The following is an 18,265-nucleotide window of genomic DNA, read 5'->3' as shown; positions in this document are numbered from 1 at the left end:
GACTGTGGCATGGAATGTTCAGGATGAGTCTGGCGGAGGTGTTCTGGATGTTCTGCAGTTTCTTTTGGAGTTTCTGGTTAGTACTGGCAAAGAGTGTGTTGCTGCAGTCAAGTCTGCAGCTAACGTGCGCGTGGGTGACCATTTTACTGGACTCGGTAGGGATCCACCTGAAAATTTATAAAACAGGTTGAGTGTGTGGAAGCAGGAGGACAACACTGCCCTAATTTGGCGGTTCTTTGAGAGTAAGGAGTCCAGGATGATGCAGAGGTTTCGTACATGATCTATTTGTGTTGAGGGGGGTCTTTCTGAGCCCTGTGGGCCACCAGGAGTCATCCCAGGCGGAAGGCGTGGAGCCCAGGATGAGGACTTCACTTGTCTGAGTTAAGCTTGAGGCAACTGTCCTTCATCCAGATGCCAACGGCCTTCATCCCGTTGTGGAAGTTGCTCTTGGTGGCTGTGGGTTCGTCTGTGAAGGAGATAATCAGCTGGATGTCATCAGCATAGGAGACTATGTTGAGTCTGTGACTTCAGACAATGGCTGCAAGTGGGGTCTTGTAGATGTTGAAGAGGGTGGGGATCAGGGAGGATTCCTGTGGCACTCCGCAACTGATCTTTGTGGGTTCTGAGTTGAGCGGTGGAAGTTTGACTCAATGTTCAGCTAGTGAGGAAGGAGCAGATTCATTCTAGGGCTTTGTCGTGGATGCTGGCGTCGTGGAGTCTTGCACAGAGGGTTTGGTGGATGACAGTGTCGAAGGCAGCTGAGAGGTCCAGGAGGATGAGGGCAGCAGTTTCGCCTTGGTTGAGGAAGGTGCGGATGTTGTTTGTAGCAGCGAGGAGAGCAGTCCCGGTGCTGTGGTTGCTTCTGTTCCCCAATTGGGAGAGGTCCTGGATGTGGTTTGTTTCACTGAACTCAGAGAGTTGGGCATTGATGACTTTCTCAATTACTTTAGCTGGGAAGGGGAGCAGAGAGATGGGTCTGTAATTCTTGAGGATTGTCAGGTCCCAGAGGGTTTCTTCAGCAAGGGTTTTATCTCTGTGTGCTTCCAGTCTTCAGGGAAGGTGGCGGACTCGATGGAGCAGTTGATGGTGTGGCAGAGTTCGGGTGGGATGGAGGTGCTGGCTCTGTTGAAGATGTGGTGATGGCAGGTGTCGAGGCGGCTCCAGAGTGGATGCTCTTCATGATCCTTAGGGTGTTGTCAGAGGTGAGGGTGGTCCAGTTGGGCAAGGTCTGCTGGTGTCTGGATCCACTAGGTGTGGTTGTAGTGGGTGGGTCTTGGGTTGCAAAGCTGTCGTAGGTCACATTGATCTTGCAGTGGAAGAAGGTGGTGAGGTTGTTGCAGAGGTCTTGAGAGGAGGGAATGTCTGCTGTCTCTGTGCTGGGTTTGGCAAATTCGTTGACCACGGTTGTGTGCGTTGGCGTTGATGTGTTCCTGGATGGCTGCTTTCTTTGTTGTTTTGATGAGGTGGTGGTGTGCGGTGATGACAGATTTGAAGACTGTGTGATCTGCCATGATTTTACCGTTCCTCCATCTTTTCACGAGCCATCTACAGGTGCGCCTAGACTCTTGGAGGGTGGGGGAGAACCAGATGGCTTGGAGGTGTGGCTGACAGAGATGTTTTTGCTTGCAGAGAAGATGGCGTTGAACGTATGTCCTGCTGAGTGGGTTGGTATTGTCAAGCCCCATTTGCTTTATTTTCATTTTTTGGTTGGCTTTGTTTTTTTGTTTTTAATAATGAAAGTCTTACATAGGCCTGCCATTGTTAGAGAAGATTTGCCAAGATTACCAAGGGATTGACTCTATTCTTAACAAGCTCAATCCTCTGACTAAGTACACAAACTGCCTGTTGCATAAATGAAGGTGTTTCCATGTACCAAAACCTTTCTGGTGATATTTATCGACAAGGGGGACCATGATCAATATGCCTGGCCGTCCACCACATCGTTATTTAAGCACCTCACTAAAGGCATTAGGGCGGAATCTCTCCAAACCATCACCCTATTCTCTTTCTTCATTTGATTTTGCTTAAATGTGGATTTTGTCATATAAAGTTTAAGCTGTTTTGTGACCAAGTTTGTTCTTTTTTTTCCTCCTTAAAGTTATAAATGGTGAACTCTCTGCAGTAGAATTCCGGAATGGAAGACGAACCCATCTCCCTGCTCCTTCTCCAGACAGCAGCAATATCAATTTATGGAATATTTTGAGAAATAACATTGGTAAAGATTTGTCTAAAGTCTCGATGCCAGTCGAGTTGAATGAGCCTCTCAACACTCTGCAGCATCTCTGTGAAGAAATGGAATATAGCGAATTATTAGACAAGGCTTCTGAGACCGAAGACCCTTACGAACGCATGGTACAGTAATGCTGGAAGAGTCTTTGATTTGTTAAATGCATGGTTTTCGATAATTGGTCATTTCCCCAGTACGCTGCGCATACATAACATAATGTACAAGTGTGTTAGTTAAGAGTAACTATACACTATCAGGAAAATTTAGAGCACATTAATATATGCCTTTAGTAAAGGGATAGGTGTAAATGTGCACATTTTGGTTTCCTGATTTTGATGAATACTTCTGTCTGCACATTCCTCACGTTATGAATATACCCAGGTGCCAGACTGGATCTGGGAACATTTTCTTCTAGCAGTAGCTGTCTTGTCATTGAATGCCATGTGACTCCATTCTCGGCTCTGCCTGCACAGAAAGTGGTAACACTGGCCAACATATTGTGCTGCCAAGCACCCCAGTTTTGGTTCCTGTTCCTGTGCCTTATTGATGAGGATGCAGAGTTCTTCATTGGTATTCACCTAATTCATTGAGGTTTCTAACAGAAGACTATGTCAAACGTCACATCTCAATGTATATGGGGCCAAACCACGTTGATGTTCTTGAAATAAGTCCCTATCAGATCCACATATCAGCTATAAGTAGTGTCTTTGGCCTCACCAAGATCCTTCAGTGTATGACTCCTGTACCTCAGTGCACCCAAGGGCTACTGGGGAACAGAAAGTACATTTGTACAAGAACTAGAGAAAGGCAGAAAGTGCTGCAAAGTAAGGATCAGAGCAGAAACAGAAGAAAGCGTGTATGTATATATGTATGTGCCAGTAACTCTGTAAGGGCCACAAACACAGAAAAGGCCGGTCTCTTCCTCGTTTTTCAAAGTCTGATGAAGGAAAGGTCTACAAGGACCAGAGTGCATCAATTAGGTAAGCTGGGAGTGAAAAGTGAAGCCGTGTTTGCACTGTTACAGAGAGATCATTAGAACACAGGGCTGAATGGAGGACTCCACAGAGACATTGGGAGTAGTACCTGATGGCAGAATACTGACTTTTATCGCATTCCAAGAATCCTTTACAAAACACCCTTAACATTTGTCCTTTAATGAACTTTCCAGATACCATGCCTTAAGTTTTTGGATTGCATGCCGTTATGATTATTACTCTTTTTTCCACTCTGTCCATTGCCCTCCCTCAGTTTTTCTTCAAATGTCATATTTCGCTACTCTACTCTTTAAATTGCCCACTATTTAACATTCGTTCGCTGTCTCTAACTAGGGTTTCTCAGTATTACCTTTGAATATTAGTGGAGGAGTGTGGCTCACTGCTTAGAGCGGCAGTCCCTGGTACAGAGGTCTGGCCGGGACCAGGGTTCAAATCCCGCCTCGGTTGATCTCGGCTGATTTGGCGGATCTTGGGCTCATAATTCCTCGGACCTGATTTCTCGCCTCGGTGCCTACTCTGAGCATGAGTCCCACGCTGCAACTCTGGGCAATAGCTTGCTTAACCTCCACAATGGCCCCCTACAGCGCTGGGGATGCCTGGTTGCACCCCGGGTATGCCCAGGAGTGGACATTTCACGGGGAAAAGCCAGGATGGGTTCCCTAGCGGTATGAGTACAGCGCCAGGACACACTGCTTGCCGGGGTATCAGTGCGCTTTACAAATACGTTTACATTTACATTTAAATTTACATATGTTAGCAATGTAGTCCCTACACATGTGTCTCTTGTATTATACGTTTGTTCGCATACCGGTCTGGACCCTAGGCGCAATAACAACTGCTGCCTCGCATCACCATGCTTCACAGCGGGACCTTTCACCTGCGTCCACCATCAGTTCACCTTCACCCCAGCACCAACCAACACTCCAGCATCACACCAGTAATGGATGCCGGCCCCCCTCCCCCTCCAGAGTAGCTCAGCTGCCTCCTGATCATTGCCAGTTCGCTCTGCAGTCATGCCCCGAAGTCTTGGACACCATCTCCAACCCCCCTCCCAGCGTGATCTTCATTACTAGGACCTGGCTCACCCCCACATTGGCCCCAGACATCGACACAGCAGCTCCTAGCCGCTACAAAAAGAAACTATGCAGCAACAGACAGGGAAGTGGCATCGCCATTGTACTCAAGGAATCAATCACCTGCACCATCCCTGACGAAGAAACCAACCGATTATGGAACACATGAACTTCCAGCTCTGCCCTGACACCAAAACCACCATCAAAGGTACGATGGCATACAAGCCACCAGGACCACAAACCAGCTTCTGCCGTGCCATTGATAAATTAATCACCCTACTCTCTGTCGAATCGGAACACTACATCTTCATGGGAGACCTCAATTTACACCAGAACGACTCCACCTACACCAACTCCACCAACCTCTTGGAAAAATTGAACAACATCAGACTGGAGCAGGCGGTCACTGACCCCACACACAAAGGACACACACTGGACCCCATCTTCACTCCCAACAACAGAATCAGATAAAGGCACACTCGGAACTTGCCTGGTCGGACCAGTCCATCGTACGCTTCACCCTCACTGAACTGTTGTATGTCGATTTAAATTCTGTATGCATTTCCCGATTCATGCCCTTATATGGGTACATTTCACCTTGCCCTTATATAAGCATAGAAATCCAGTCCTTATTTAGGCATAGCCCATGCTACCCAAATACAGGCATGGCTACTTACATCCGTTCATCTACGTCACAACGAGTTCTTGGAAAACCAGACTCTTAGGCCGTTAGGGACTTTCCCTTGCTTGAATATTGATTTCTCCAAGAAACTCATTATTATGCAGGAACATCTATTCCTTAGAGGTTCATTCATGACGTTCATATGCCCAACTTTTACGCCAATACTGGCATTCCTAAACACCTTCAAGGTATAAATATACCTTCACTTGCTATGGCAAAGCACGGTGTGGTTCGGTGCAGTTCGACTACCTACTTGCACGACGCAGCTCGCCACAGCAAGTCCCGAAGGAAGCCAACTCTCCAGCTGACGCACTGACCAGAAGCTGTTATCCTCCTGTCGAGAAATCCAGCTCCAGTGCTTCTGACTTCCCTTGCGGGATGTTGGGAAATCGAGTCCCGAAAAAGAGATACCAACCTCATTCTAAGGTATGGAGCTGATTAGAACTTAGAGAAAACTTTGGCAATTTTTTGCAAAACTAAACTATAGCTAAGACAACACCTACTTCTTCCCTCGTATTAGACCTAGGTTAGGTACACTGGGGTAGGCGTATTTTAGAAGCACCAGTTGAGTATTTTAGCCTTTGTTATTTATGTATGTATTTTTATATATGTCATAGCAACAGACAATGCTATTACAGTATTATGTTATATTACTGTTTACGCTGTACGCATTATACTTTGCATTCTGTCTAACGATTGTAGCAGTTCATATCTCTTGCATGAGAAATAAGACTGTTCAATAAACCATTTTATTGAAACGCCCGTCTCTCTATTTCTATGCAACTCTGTAGAAACGAAGCATGCACGATTGACTGAGTGAAATAGTTATCTATTGTTTCCACAACTCTGAAGATATTGTTCCGCTTCTAGGGGAAACAAAGTTGTCATGTTTATGCGGTTGTCAGAGACTAATCCCTTCTTGTTTATTCAAGAAAGTTTCTAGTGACCTCTGAGTTAGCTGGCACACACAATTAAGTTTAATATACTCGATAGAGACATACTGACCTCAGTCCTATGTCAAATCTATAGTGTATATTATTCCAATGCGCAGAGCCTATTGGGAGTATAGGAACTACACTACAGAATCTCTTCGCACCGCCCCTGGCCAACACATCGCCCCCTACCACAGCTGGACCAAGGTCACTCATCAACCATGGAGTGACCCCCTCCGCACCACACAGCCCAACATCACCACCAACCTGGACCAGAGAGTAGAGAACTTCACGAACGGGATCACCAGCGCCACAACTCAAGTCGTTCCCACCAATCCAGCCAAAATGCAAATACCCACCAAGAGAGCCAGCTGGTATACGCAAGGACTCACCACTTTGAAGAGCAGGTGCAAACAACTGCAAAGAAGATATTGCACCAGCAGGAACCACACCGATTGAGCCACCTACAAATCTGTCCTCAATAACTACCACCGCCTGCTCAAAGCCACAAAAAAAAGAGGTCCTGGCCCAATAAATCGAGACCAGCGCAAACCAAACCAAGGAACTCTTTACCATTGTCAGAGAGTTCACATGCTCACCAGCCACGGAAATCTCAAGCCCCTCCTCACAGGAACTCTGCGACGTCCTCACCAACCACTTCTACAATAAGATAGCAACCATTTATAGAAACTTTAATCCTCAACCCTCCGGCCTTTTCAGCAACTCATCGACCACAACTATTAGCTACCTGCTCACTGTATGGGAACAACCCAGCACACCGATCACTACCACTCTTATGAACTCCATCCACTCAGGAGCACCCACTGACCCATGCCTCCATTGACTCTTCAACCTCAGAAGAGATGCCATCAGCCACCAGCCCACCACCATCCTTAACACCTCCATAACCACAGCCACCTTTACTGGGGCATGGAAACATGCAGATGTTAGGCCCCTCCTCAAAAAACTTCATCAGACCCCAGTGAGCTCCAGAACTAGCGCCCCATCTTCCTGCTACAGTTCCCTGCCGAAGTCGTGGAGAAGGTCATCAGCCTCCAACTCAGCGAACACCTGGAGAGGAACAACTTGCTGGACCCGTCCTAATCAGGCTTCAGAGCCAACCGCAGCAACGATCACCGCAAAAGAGGAGAATCAGCTGCTCTTATCCTCCTGGACCTCTCTGCAGCTTTTGACAGTGTCTCTCACCACATACTCCTCAATCAACTATGCCAGATTGGAATCACAGACGATGCACTCAGATGGATAGCATCCTTTCTGACGGGACACACCCAGAAAGCCTGCCTTCTTCCCTTCACCACACAACCCAATCACACCATCTGTGGCGTGCCCCAAGGCTCATCTCTCAGTCCGACTCTTTTCAACATCAACATTACACCTTTGCACACATTGTCAGATCAAGTGACATCAAGATAATTTCCTACGCTGACGATACACAGTTCGTCCTCTCACTCTCAGCGGACCTCACCTCCACTAAGACCAACTTCCACAATTGTGAATGAAGAACGTTGTGGCATGGATGAAAGAAAAATGCCTGAAACTCAACAAGGACAAAATGAAAGTCCTGATCTGCTGCAAACACAGCACCCTCTGGAACAAATCCTGGTGGTTGGCGGAGTTCGGATCAAACCCCACACCAAAAGACCATGCCCGTAACCTCAGCATCATCCTGGACAGCAAACTCTCCATGCAACGTTAGGTCAACGCCATATCCTCAGCCTGCTTCTACACTATCCCCCTGCTCCACAAAGTCTTCAGATGGCTCCCCATCAGTATCAGAAATACTGTGACACAGGCCTTCATCACCAGCCGACTAGACTACGGCAATGAACTCTATGCAGGCACCACCCCAAAACTCATGCAAATACTCCAGACAATCCAGAATGCTGCAGCCAGACTGATCCTCAACCTGCCAAAGAACACACTTCACCCATCACCTGAAGGACCTCCACAGGCTCCCCATCCAGAAAAGATGCATTTTCAAGCCTCTACAAAGCCCTCCACAACCAAAGACCACTGCCTGCACTTCCACTGATCAACCAGGAATCTCTGCTCCTCACACCTCACCCCTTCACAAACACCACGTATCTGCTGCTGCCACTCCGGAGGATGCTCTTTCTCCCACCTTGCTGCCAAAGCCTGGAATGTCCACCCCTTTCACCTCCACACCTTACCCTCGCTGACCCACTTCAGGAAGGGACTCTAGACCTTGCTCTTTTACTTATACCTGAAGCACAGCACCTGGACACCTCCGGGGGAGATTAGCCATGCTATACACATACAACGTGATTGATTGATACCTGTTTGCTGTCTCTTTTATGTTTCTTAGTTTCATTTTGTACCTCTTCTGATCTTGTTTTGCCCAGTCCAGTTTTCACTCATTCCTTAATTCTCCTAAGTACTAGAATACCTTACTGGTTCATGTTTGTGCTCCTCTTCCCCTGAATTATTTCCACATCCTGCTGAAAATGTATTTACTCCCATTGTTTCTATTGATTACTCGCTGCACCTAATTTCACGTACTAACAACTGTATCGGTGCGATGGTGTGCTTGAGCCTCGGAATGCATTGGCTTGCATTTACGCTGTATCAAAGCTTGGCTTCGATATAAGTTGTCATCCTTTTTTTGCGGAAACATGGGATTGTTATTAACACTCTTTCGGCTATAAATTTGTGATGGTACAACAGCTGCTTATAATGCAGGCACTTTTTTAGTGATTGTATTTAATATATAACTCCTGATAGCAGAAGTTATTGTCACTGATGTGATCCATGATTTAAGTGTTAATTGCGTCAGTGGTAGAAGTATTAACAATAGTAGTGATATCCTAATTTGTAATTTGATTAGCTCTTTAGTAGTGGAGATGAGCTTGTGTGGGCCCACAACTTTTGTAAATTTAGTGGAAACTTCAATGCGTTTTTTAATATGCATTATTTCTAGTCTCTATTCCCCGTGTACTCAGGTGAAAGATGCTATGTGGTTAAATCCAAGCAGTTACTAAATATATCAAGCAAAAAAGATGTCTTTAAAACAACTATTGTACAGGCCATCTATGACACTGCATTACTTAACATGATTTTTTCAAATATACCGTTTATTAACATGAGCAAGGTTTTTTTTTTACTATGCACAATTAATATATCCATCCAATAGTATCTAGTTTTAGGAAGATTAGTATATTATTAGTTTACAACCCTTAATAATGCAAAAAAGCCCCATTGAACATGTAGTTAATTCATTAATCATGTAATTAGTTTTTCATTAGATTATCAAGATGCAGCTCTGATGTCCCACATTGTGTTCTCTTGTACTTGACAGTTTCTTACATTGCATACCCATGTGTATTTTCTTATTGAACAGGTACTAATTGCTGCATTCGCAGTTTCAGGATATGCTTCTACCTACTACAGAGCAGGAAGCAAGCCTTTTAATCCTATGCTTGGGGAGACGTATGAATGTGTGCGAGAAGACAAAGGATTTCATTTTTTCTCTGAGCAGGTAAGTCCATTATCTTAGTAGGAATTTGTAAAAAAATGTCCCACCTTCTGGGAAATGAATGGTTCCATCCAAAGTGTAAATGCTGCGTTTTTAGTGGGAGGATGGGGGTGACTCCTGTTGGTAGCTGGCAGAGGCTATTGATATGTCAAAAAAGGAGTTCTTTCATGAGCACCTCTGCCCTCCAATCCTCATGTTGGATTTTGGAGTTCCTCACAAAAGGTGCAAAAATACCCTGCCTCTGCAACTGAGAACAGCCCCTACCATCATGGCTTTCAGGAAAGGCCTAAAAACCTACCTCTTCAACACCAATGCCTAATAGCTGTCCCTCTTTTGCATTTACTGTGATCTGTCCCCTTCTTTTCTCTCCGCGCCAGGATACTATACTATTTAGTAGCAGAGCGCGTTATAAAAGCCTCTATAATAATAATAATATAATAATAATAATAAAAAGTAATATCTAAAAGTGCTGAATGCAATCTAACTATGTTACTAAGAGGGCACAGGACAGTGAGACCAAAAACCCTGGACACCCCGTAACCTTCTAAGCCGAATGTTCATGTGTGAGGAGTATTTGGTTTTAGTGATAATTGGATTGTATGGTTGACTTCGTTGACATCACTGGAATTATATTTGCTTTAACAGTGTAGCTTTTGAGCAGACACTCTATAAAGGTCCCATGGTGTAATAGGAACAGATTAGGCAAATGTCAAAGTAAATAATTAAATAATTACAATAGAAAATCAATTTTTTTTTATAAAAAACAATTAAGATAGGCAGATTGCCTACAAAGATTAATTGAGCTAGAATTCCAAAGCATGGCTCCTTACACTCTGAAGGCGAAATAGCCCCATTTCCTACGTTTTTTAATTAAGGGTCTTCTAGTTACAGTTGGTCCTTCCACCTCAGGGCACTGCATGGCACATGCGTTGTGATGTTCTTACTCATTACAAAAGAGTTTTGGCTGTAGAAGATATGATGTGTTATGCCACTTTAAAGGGGATGCACTTTCTTACAGACTATCAGTTTTTGTGCTGTTATAACAATCTAGCAGAAATATTTTGAATATACTCCTTTGTTTTGGACAGCCATGTGTCTTGCTTACGATTGCTGATGTAATACCTATGGATAATTTCATCTCCTAGTGTCCTCCCTTTCCTATAAATTATAGTCAGTGCCCTTGATAACGGTTAATGTCTTCTTATCACTTAGCTCACTTTCTGTGACTTGGAGTTAAAGCATGTAATCAATCGAGCTACAGACTTTTCATTTTCTGGTCTGACATTAGGATACTGCAACTGGTTCCTAGTTAAATTCTTAGATTTCCTTGTGGTCAAATTTACTATTTAGGAGCCCTTTTCGGGAAATCTTCCCTTTATCTGTGCCAATTGTTTATCATAGTCTTCTTCCTGATTACACATTCTTTTAAATCTGAGAGATTCCCCATACGGAATACTTTCTTTTAAATTCTTGGGATGTTGGCTTTTAAAATGCAAAGTGATATTTCCAGCTGTGTTTTTGCAGTATACAGATGTATTCATTTTACCATCACTAATCTTCAATAGTATATCCAAGAATGTTATTTCACTGGCACTAATGTATGCCGTAAATTTCAAATTAAAATGATTGTTAAGCTTTTCAATATACTCATATACTTTTCCCCCTGTTCCATTCCATAATAAAAACAAATTGTCTATATACCGAGTCCAAATTAAAACATTATGCACACATTCCAGGTTGTCGTCTCCTTAAGCCACCTGCTTCTCCCACAGCTCATCACCAAAATGACACAGCTGGGGGTGAAGCAGGTGCCCATAGCGGTACCAGCCTTCTGTCAATACAGGACTTCTTCATGCATAAATATGTTCTCTTTTAGACAGATTTGTATCATCTTGATAAGCATCCTTTTATGTTCCAGAAAACAAACGCTTCTGGTTTTCAAGAAACATTGGCAAGCACGTTTTCCAAATGTGTGGTCAGTACATGTATAAAATGCAGTCACGTCAGTGATATCATTAAATAAATATCTGACCATACCACATTTTGAATCTTTGTTATAAAATCACACCTGAATGGTTTTCACAAAGGGGAATAAGAAGGTATCAATATATATGGCAGTATTCTCTAAAAAAAAATCTCAATGGAAGAGACGATAGGTCTCCCTGGAAAATTTATCAGGCTTTTTTGCCCGTTGGGTAAAATATAAAATTATCGAATTCTAGTATCATCTGAGTTTTAAAATGTATTGATCTAAAATGTCCACTTCCATCCATTTTTTCAAAATGGACTGGTAGGAACTGACAGAGAATGTATACTCCTCCATCGAGATCACTTCATAACAATCTATATCTCAGAATTGTCTTATCACCTCTAGCTTATAGGCACTTGATTCCATGATGACAACATTGCCTACCTTATCACTATTCTTTATTACAGTAGAAGTATCTTCCTTAAGGGATTGCAGTGCCTTTCTCTGTTCCTCTGTGAGATTAGCAATATTTATACCACCATTGTTCCTCAGTCTCATTAGGTCTTTAGTCACCATCTCATGGAATACATCTAGATTATCATCGGTAGTGGTAGGTATTGGACTTGATTTAGATTTAATACCACTACCACTGGCAGTTCTTGTAGCAATCCCGAGGGTTTCCATAACTTGCTCTATCTCCACTTTAGGATCTACTCCTTCACTTTCACGATATAAGGTTTTAAGAGCAATAAGCCCCTCTACTTCCCCAATCTGTAGGTCACATGAGGCCACATCTTTTGAAATAATACTTGGTTTAGCCTTCAACAATTTATGCATTTTGTTAAATTTTAATTTTCTTATGAACAGATAAGGGTAAATTCTGACCTGTGTATAATAAAATTCAGAGGTCTGACAAAATGAATGTCCTAATTCCAAAAGTGATACTTCATCTGTGGTCAGTCTTCTTTGTGATACATTGAGAAGTGTCATCTTTTCTTCTTGGTTCTATTCTTCTGGCATGTTGCACGCTTGTTCTGTGGTGTTCCTACTGTCACCTCGTCTGATCCTATGCCTCTGTTTGCGTCTTTTCCTTTTCCCCTCTGTCTTCCTCTTCTTAAGGAGGGTCGGTCCCTCTTCGATTTTTCGGCTTGTCCCAGTAAGCGATATTTGTTGTGAAAACCCAAAGTCATGCTTTTTCATGCTTGATTGTCACCGTCATTGTTGTCTGTGCTAATGTCAGAACTTGATCGTGTAGATATCAAAGCCTGTTCTCCCCTATAAATATCATATTTTCTTGCGAAAGTTAGTATTCGTCCTTCGCAAAATCACGTTTGTCTCTCTGAAACTTCTGTTGTTTTTTAACTTTGACTTCTTCATATTTACGCAATCGCTCCACCGTTTTTTGCTGTAGTTCCTTCCCTGCACCTTGACCTTCCAAATTTCTGGTCTCATTTTTTAAAACTCCTAATTCACCATGAATCCGATCTAGGTCCAGTTCGGCATGTTTCACCAATATCTCTATCATACATTTACTGGATTTGGCAGTGAAATCAGACCATTCCTCCAACAATCCCGGATGTGGGACTTCATACGTAGGGACCGTGAATCTTGTTAAACCTTTTGGTACCCTGTAAACCTCCATAAACCGCATCAATGAGGTCAGCTCTCATCACTTACTAATTTCCTTTTTAGACAATTTTTCCAGCATGCACATTTTTTTTAATAGTCATTGTATCTGGAAACCATCATCATCATCAAACTTTATTTCGGTCGTACGACCATAAAAGTATGATGTACAGTACAACTCATACATACAAGGTTAAAATTTAGTTAAGACATGGGATGCGTAGAGAGGCCATGAAGGTGCAATATGCAATTTGTCTCATACATAAAAGATGAAAAATAGAGTAAAACATGAGTTTCATAGCAGGAGCAACAAGCCAAATAGGACTAGAGTCAAGTTTGTAGTTCACGTGCTGGGCATCCCTCTATCTAGTACAACCAGAACAGTAACAACAAAAACCTCACTGAAGCCATTATTTTCCAGTGTTGCCATTGCACATTTGGCATGCAATCAATGCACATCTTGGAATTGTCCCCAATGGTGTGCTATACTGCTGATGCTTTAAATGGTTAAAAAAAAATAAGAAACAATATTCTCCTCATCCTCAACCTGTTTGTAGCAGCTTCCTCCTTATGTGCCACATGTGACCCAAGAACTTTGCAACAACACAGGATACTACTGGTCTTGTGTCTGATCTTAAGTATTTGCAAGGCTTAGGCATAATTGTGTGTCCCCAACTGCTTGCATACATGTTTTGAGCCACTTAGCTCTTGGACGTGAATTGGCTGGACAAGCAAATAGAATATCCGCTGATGTTTCTGTAGTAGCAGTGCAAATTGAGCAAAACTGAGATGACAATTGGTATTGTACCAGGAGCTAGTGAAGGCCTTAAGGGGGAGCGTTCCAAACTTGAACTGCATATATAATTTCCTATCAGTAGATACATGAATTATGTCAAAATAATGTTCCGGGGAGGCAATTGATTTAAAATTGGTGAATTCCGTAGTTAACCAGCCCCCATTGGGGTTGACGGCTGCAGACTGAGCTACCCAACCCCAGTACTTCGCTTTAATAAGATCTTTGGTAGGGAGTGATTTGGGGTCCCTGTTTTCCCAGTGGCCCTCTAACCCAATGTTGGCAAATAGGCGTGCTACATTTCTTAGCCATCCTATCTTATTCTGTTTATCTAGGGATATAACTTTCTCTATGGCCTTGGCATAAGAGCCTAACTCAGGGGTGGACCTAATCCTCTGCCAAAACAGCTGTGGTCTTCACTTAGCCTTGTCAGCAATCGATTTCCTGCCCAAGTCTAACCTTAAGGGATAGATGGGCTTGCTCTGAGGTAACTGGACTATACTCCTCAGAAATTTGTTCTCCTCTCTGGAGTGATCAACTGTCAAGTTGAAGCCCCCACAATTCTGCCCCATATGGAGCTGAACTCACTGCTTTAGATTCATATATCTGTTGTGGGGCTGCCACTGGTTTGCTGTAGGAAGTACTATGCTCTTTAATCAGAGCCCCTGCTATTTGCATGAGCTTCAAAGCCAATTTGACCCCATGAGGTTTCCAGGACATATCTCCGGCTAGAGTTACACCCACCTGTATTCAAAAATGCTAACTCTCTCAAATGGGGTGTCTCCCTGAATTAGTCGGCCCTAGTAGGATATCACATCACAAATGTTGTTTTGAATTATTAATCTCTAGACCACGTAAGCTACAGAAATCATTAATTCGGTTAAGCCAGTGCTGGACCCCCCTGGAGTTTTGGACACTAGCAGGGTGTCGTCAACAAACAGGAGTGTCATAATCCTTTCGCTCCCCAGCATGGGTGCATCAGCTGGCACCTGCTGTAGATACTGCACCACATTGTTCATATACAGGGAAAAGTGTATGTGAGCCAAAACACACCATTGGTGGACACCCCTCCTGACGTCATTTGAATCGGTGAGCTGGCCTTGATTACCTCAGCGGACTTGGATGAAGTTTGCAACATGGAGGCGAATGACTAAAGATAAAATCTCCGGTGGCAACTTCATATCTGTTAGTACTTGCCACAATTTCTGTCTTGGGACAAGGTTAAAGGCAGTTTTAGACCGATGAAAGCCACATATAAACTCCCCAGGCCAATGACCACAGTCTTCCAGAAAAGGAAGAGAAAGCAGGACACCTGGTCTATTGTTTCCATCTCTTCTCTAAAGCTGGCTTGGAAGGGAGTTAAGATGCTATTCTTACCGGTCCAGTCCTGTATCTTAACCAGTAGCGGTCGACAGACCACTTTTTAAATGGAGTTAATGAGGCTAATGGGTCTGTAATTACTGGGTAATGACTGGTCACCTTTTTTGTACATGGGGATCACCTCTGCTACTTTCCATGACTGAGGTATTGGGGCACCCCCTGCAATAGTGTTAGATGGGGTCAAGATGTAAGCCAACCAATTTTCACTGTCAAATAGGAACAGTAGTCCAGGGATGTCATCAGGGAGAGGAGCCTTAGCTTGAGCGATTGAATTGATGGAAGAATGTATTTTGCTTCTCGTAAAGAGCTCCATGGAAAAAATGTGAATCTAACTGGGGTTCTACCAGGTCAGACAGGCACAGACCTGCATACAATAGCTTAAAATGATTGTACCAGGTGGATATTGAAATATTATTTGTTGATGGTGGTGCCTCTTAACGTCCACCCTTGTCACTTTGAGCCAAACTGTTTTTGAGTCTTTGCTGGCACATGCCTCTCCAATAAGCTTACACCTATTCTTATCCTACTCCCTTTTTGCTCTATCTTGGGCTTTTTTATAGGACCATCTCAGGTCTCTTACTAGGTCAGTATTATTGGAACTGAGTGCAGATGAAGGTTGTCGTTTTAGCTGCCTTGACTCGCGGGTAAACCATGCAGTCTGTGGGGTTACACTAGTGCTAAAGTTTGGGATGGGTGAGTGATCAGCAAAATGGGTGGCCAGCTGTTTGAAAAAGCGGGAATGGCTAGGTGCTAAAGCTACCAGGCCTCCTGGTTGCTCAAGCAGAACTCTAAAGTCCTGGAATATCCATATCTGGAAGGACATTTGCCGCCCGCTGACATTACTCGCAGCAGCTGCCTCCTCCGAGTCATCTAAGATGTGCTTAGCCGCCTCCAGTTGCTCCCCATCAAACTCTTTCACTGACATCGCTGCTTGTTTCATTCTCCCTGTCGATGCGCCACGTCTCGCACTCTGGGAAACCTCCTTCCCTCGTCGGAGTCACTCCCTGACACTGCCACTCTTCAGCTTTGTCTCTATTTCCCTTCAGGGCTCTTCGTTGGATTTTTCCTCTCCAGTCAGCCTCTTGGTTCACGTCAGAAACTCCCAAAGACGTGATCACTTTGCTGGCCATACTGCTACTTCTAACATGACAGGTGCAGCGGCGGGGGTCGTTTCATGAAGCAAAAACAAAACACTCTGTAATCACGACCTAATCCACCTTCGTGCCGGTGAACCAATTGCCACTGGGCAGATATAGTTGAGATTGTGTTTCCATAGGAAATGCTTTTTTACTCCAGTATTGGAACTTTCAAAGATTCACATGCTTGAATCGTTCCCCGTCGTCGAGATGGTAGTCCCCGGTATATCAAAAAAACAATGCTTGAATCAATACAAAGCAGAAAAAAGGCCTAGTCCCATTTCAGTTTTGTAACCCATAACTCTGGTTTTGTAAAAGAGACCAAAAATAATCCTTGAACCAATCAGGACCCTTCGCCCTCTAGAACACTCCTGAGAGAACCTTAGCCCTTCAGATTTTCTACCGCACGTTGTGCTAGGGAGCTTCCTCTGAGCTCTGCTCAGTTTTCTCTTGATAATTAGTGGTTTTGGCGTATTCTTAGCTTTCATCTCAGATTTCATCTGCAGGATTTTTCTTCAGTACTGGTTGGTGATCGCTCTGACTTTATTATGTCAGGAAAGGAGAAAAAGGGTCTGTTTAGAGCCTGTACTACCTTCTCCAAGAAGAGCCTTTATACTGATGACCCTCATGAGGACTGTATTTATTGCCTCTATCCAGACCATCAAGCAAAGGACTGCAAGGTATGTCGTACCTTTCTAGTAAGACCTTAAAGGACCGTGAGTTACGCCTTTTGATATGACTTCAAAAGCTAAAAGCCAGAAAGGAGGTAATTTCCAGTGACAGCCATGAATCATCTTCTTCCTCATCCAGAAGGTCCCATAATAGAAGACGATCACCACATACCCATTCTTCTGAGGAGCATCCAGGAAAAGCCCTTAAAAAGACTACTCAGGGGTCTCATGGGCGCAGTCCCTCAAAATCGCCTCAGAGACATGAAAAGGAGAGGAGAAGACATGCTTTGGGGACAAAACTGCTAAAAAGGCAAGTTCTGAGCCGCCTAAGACACCCCCTCAGGTCAGGCACTCCTTCAAAAAGCCTTTGTCAGTGCCTCCTGAAGTAAAAACGTTGATGAAAACCTCATTGTCGGCGGGACCGTCGACGAAGAAACCATCTATTTCTTTGTCAACGAAGGTTGAGATTCGCCTCCTACCAAAGGTCTCAGCGTCCACAGCTTAGCTGGGAGCTCTATCGAAGAAGTCAATGTTGATGAAGATTTTATCACCGTCGATGACAATTTCGACGCCAGTATCATCGACGACGGCGTCAACGACAGTTACGGTGTCAACGACGGCGGGGTCGTCGACGACTACGATGACGACAGCAATCACGTCATCGATGGCAGCTAGACCATCGCTGATGGTTTCCAAGTTACCGCCAACGGCTGCAACTTCGACGATGCTGTCGTTGGCGATCTTGTCGACGGGCTCGTTAACAAGGGAAAAAACACCAGACGGGTCAGAAAGCAATAGGAAGAGGATAATTACACCTGAAATCACATCTCCTAGCAAAGTTACGCCTCTCTTGCCATCTCACCTGCTAGAAGAGCAGGATTCTGAAGAAGAAGACAAAATACCTTATGGCTATGCAAGTAGCCCATCCTAGCTGCACTTTAAGTGTCAGGAGGACAAGTTTGATGAGGAATATAGTGAATATCAATGCCCTCCTCAGAAACAAAACCACCAGACTTATCAGGAGGATGTGGTTTGCATGCCGTCCTCTTTGTTTATGGACCTACAATTCATGTTGGCTGACTACAGGAAGAGATTTCCACTAGCTCCTGTATCTTAAGAAATGCCATCAGCAGTTCCTCGCCCACGATCAATACTACCTACTCCAATGAGGGGCAAAGCTGTGCTTTCGGAACCCTTACAGAGATCGCCTCCACCAATCCATCAACAGGATCCGGTTACTACAGACGACGACCAAGATGAGGGATAA

General features: G+C 44.0%; 1 protein-coding gene across 2 annotated transcripts in view; it reads left to right on the top strand.

Annotated features, from left to right (window-relative positions):
- Positions 1 to 18,265, top strand: part of OSBPL6 (oxysterol binding protein like 6) — a 755,438-nt gene that overhangs the window by 573,219 nt on the left and 163,954 nt on the right. For both annotated transcript variants that reach the window (XM_078681507.1, XM_078681506.1), the window contains 2 exons: positions 2,099 to 2,352; positions 9,289 to 9,426. In XM_078681507.1, coding sequence (XP_078537633.1) covers positions 2,099 to 2,352; positions 9,289 to 9,426 — 392 coding nt within the window. The remainder of the gene's footprint in view (positions 1 to 2,098; positions 2,353 to 9,288; positions 9,427 to 18,265) is intronic.

Source organism: Lissotriton helveticus, chromosome 3_1 (genome assembly GCF_964261635.1).
Source record: "Lissotriton helveticus chromosome 3_1, aLisHel1.1, whole genome shotgun sequence".
Classification (NCBI taxonomy): domain Eukaryota; kingdom Metazoa; phylum Chordata; class Amphibia; order Caudata; family Salamandridae; genus Lissotriton; species Lissotriton helveticus.
Note: the sequence above shows the minus strand (reverse complement) of the source record. Positions and strands in the feature narration are given on the sequence as shown.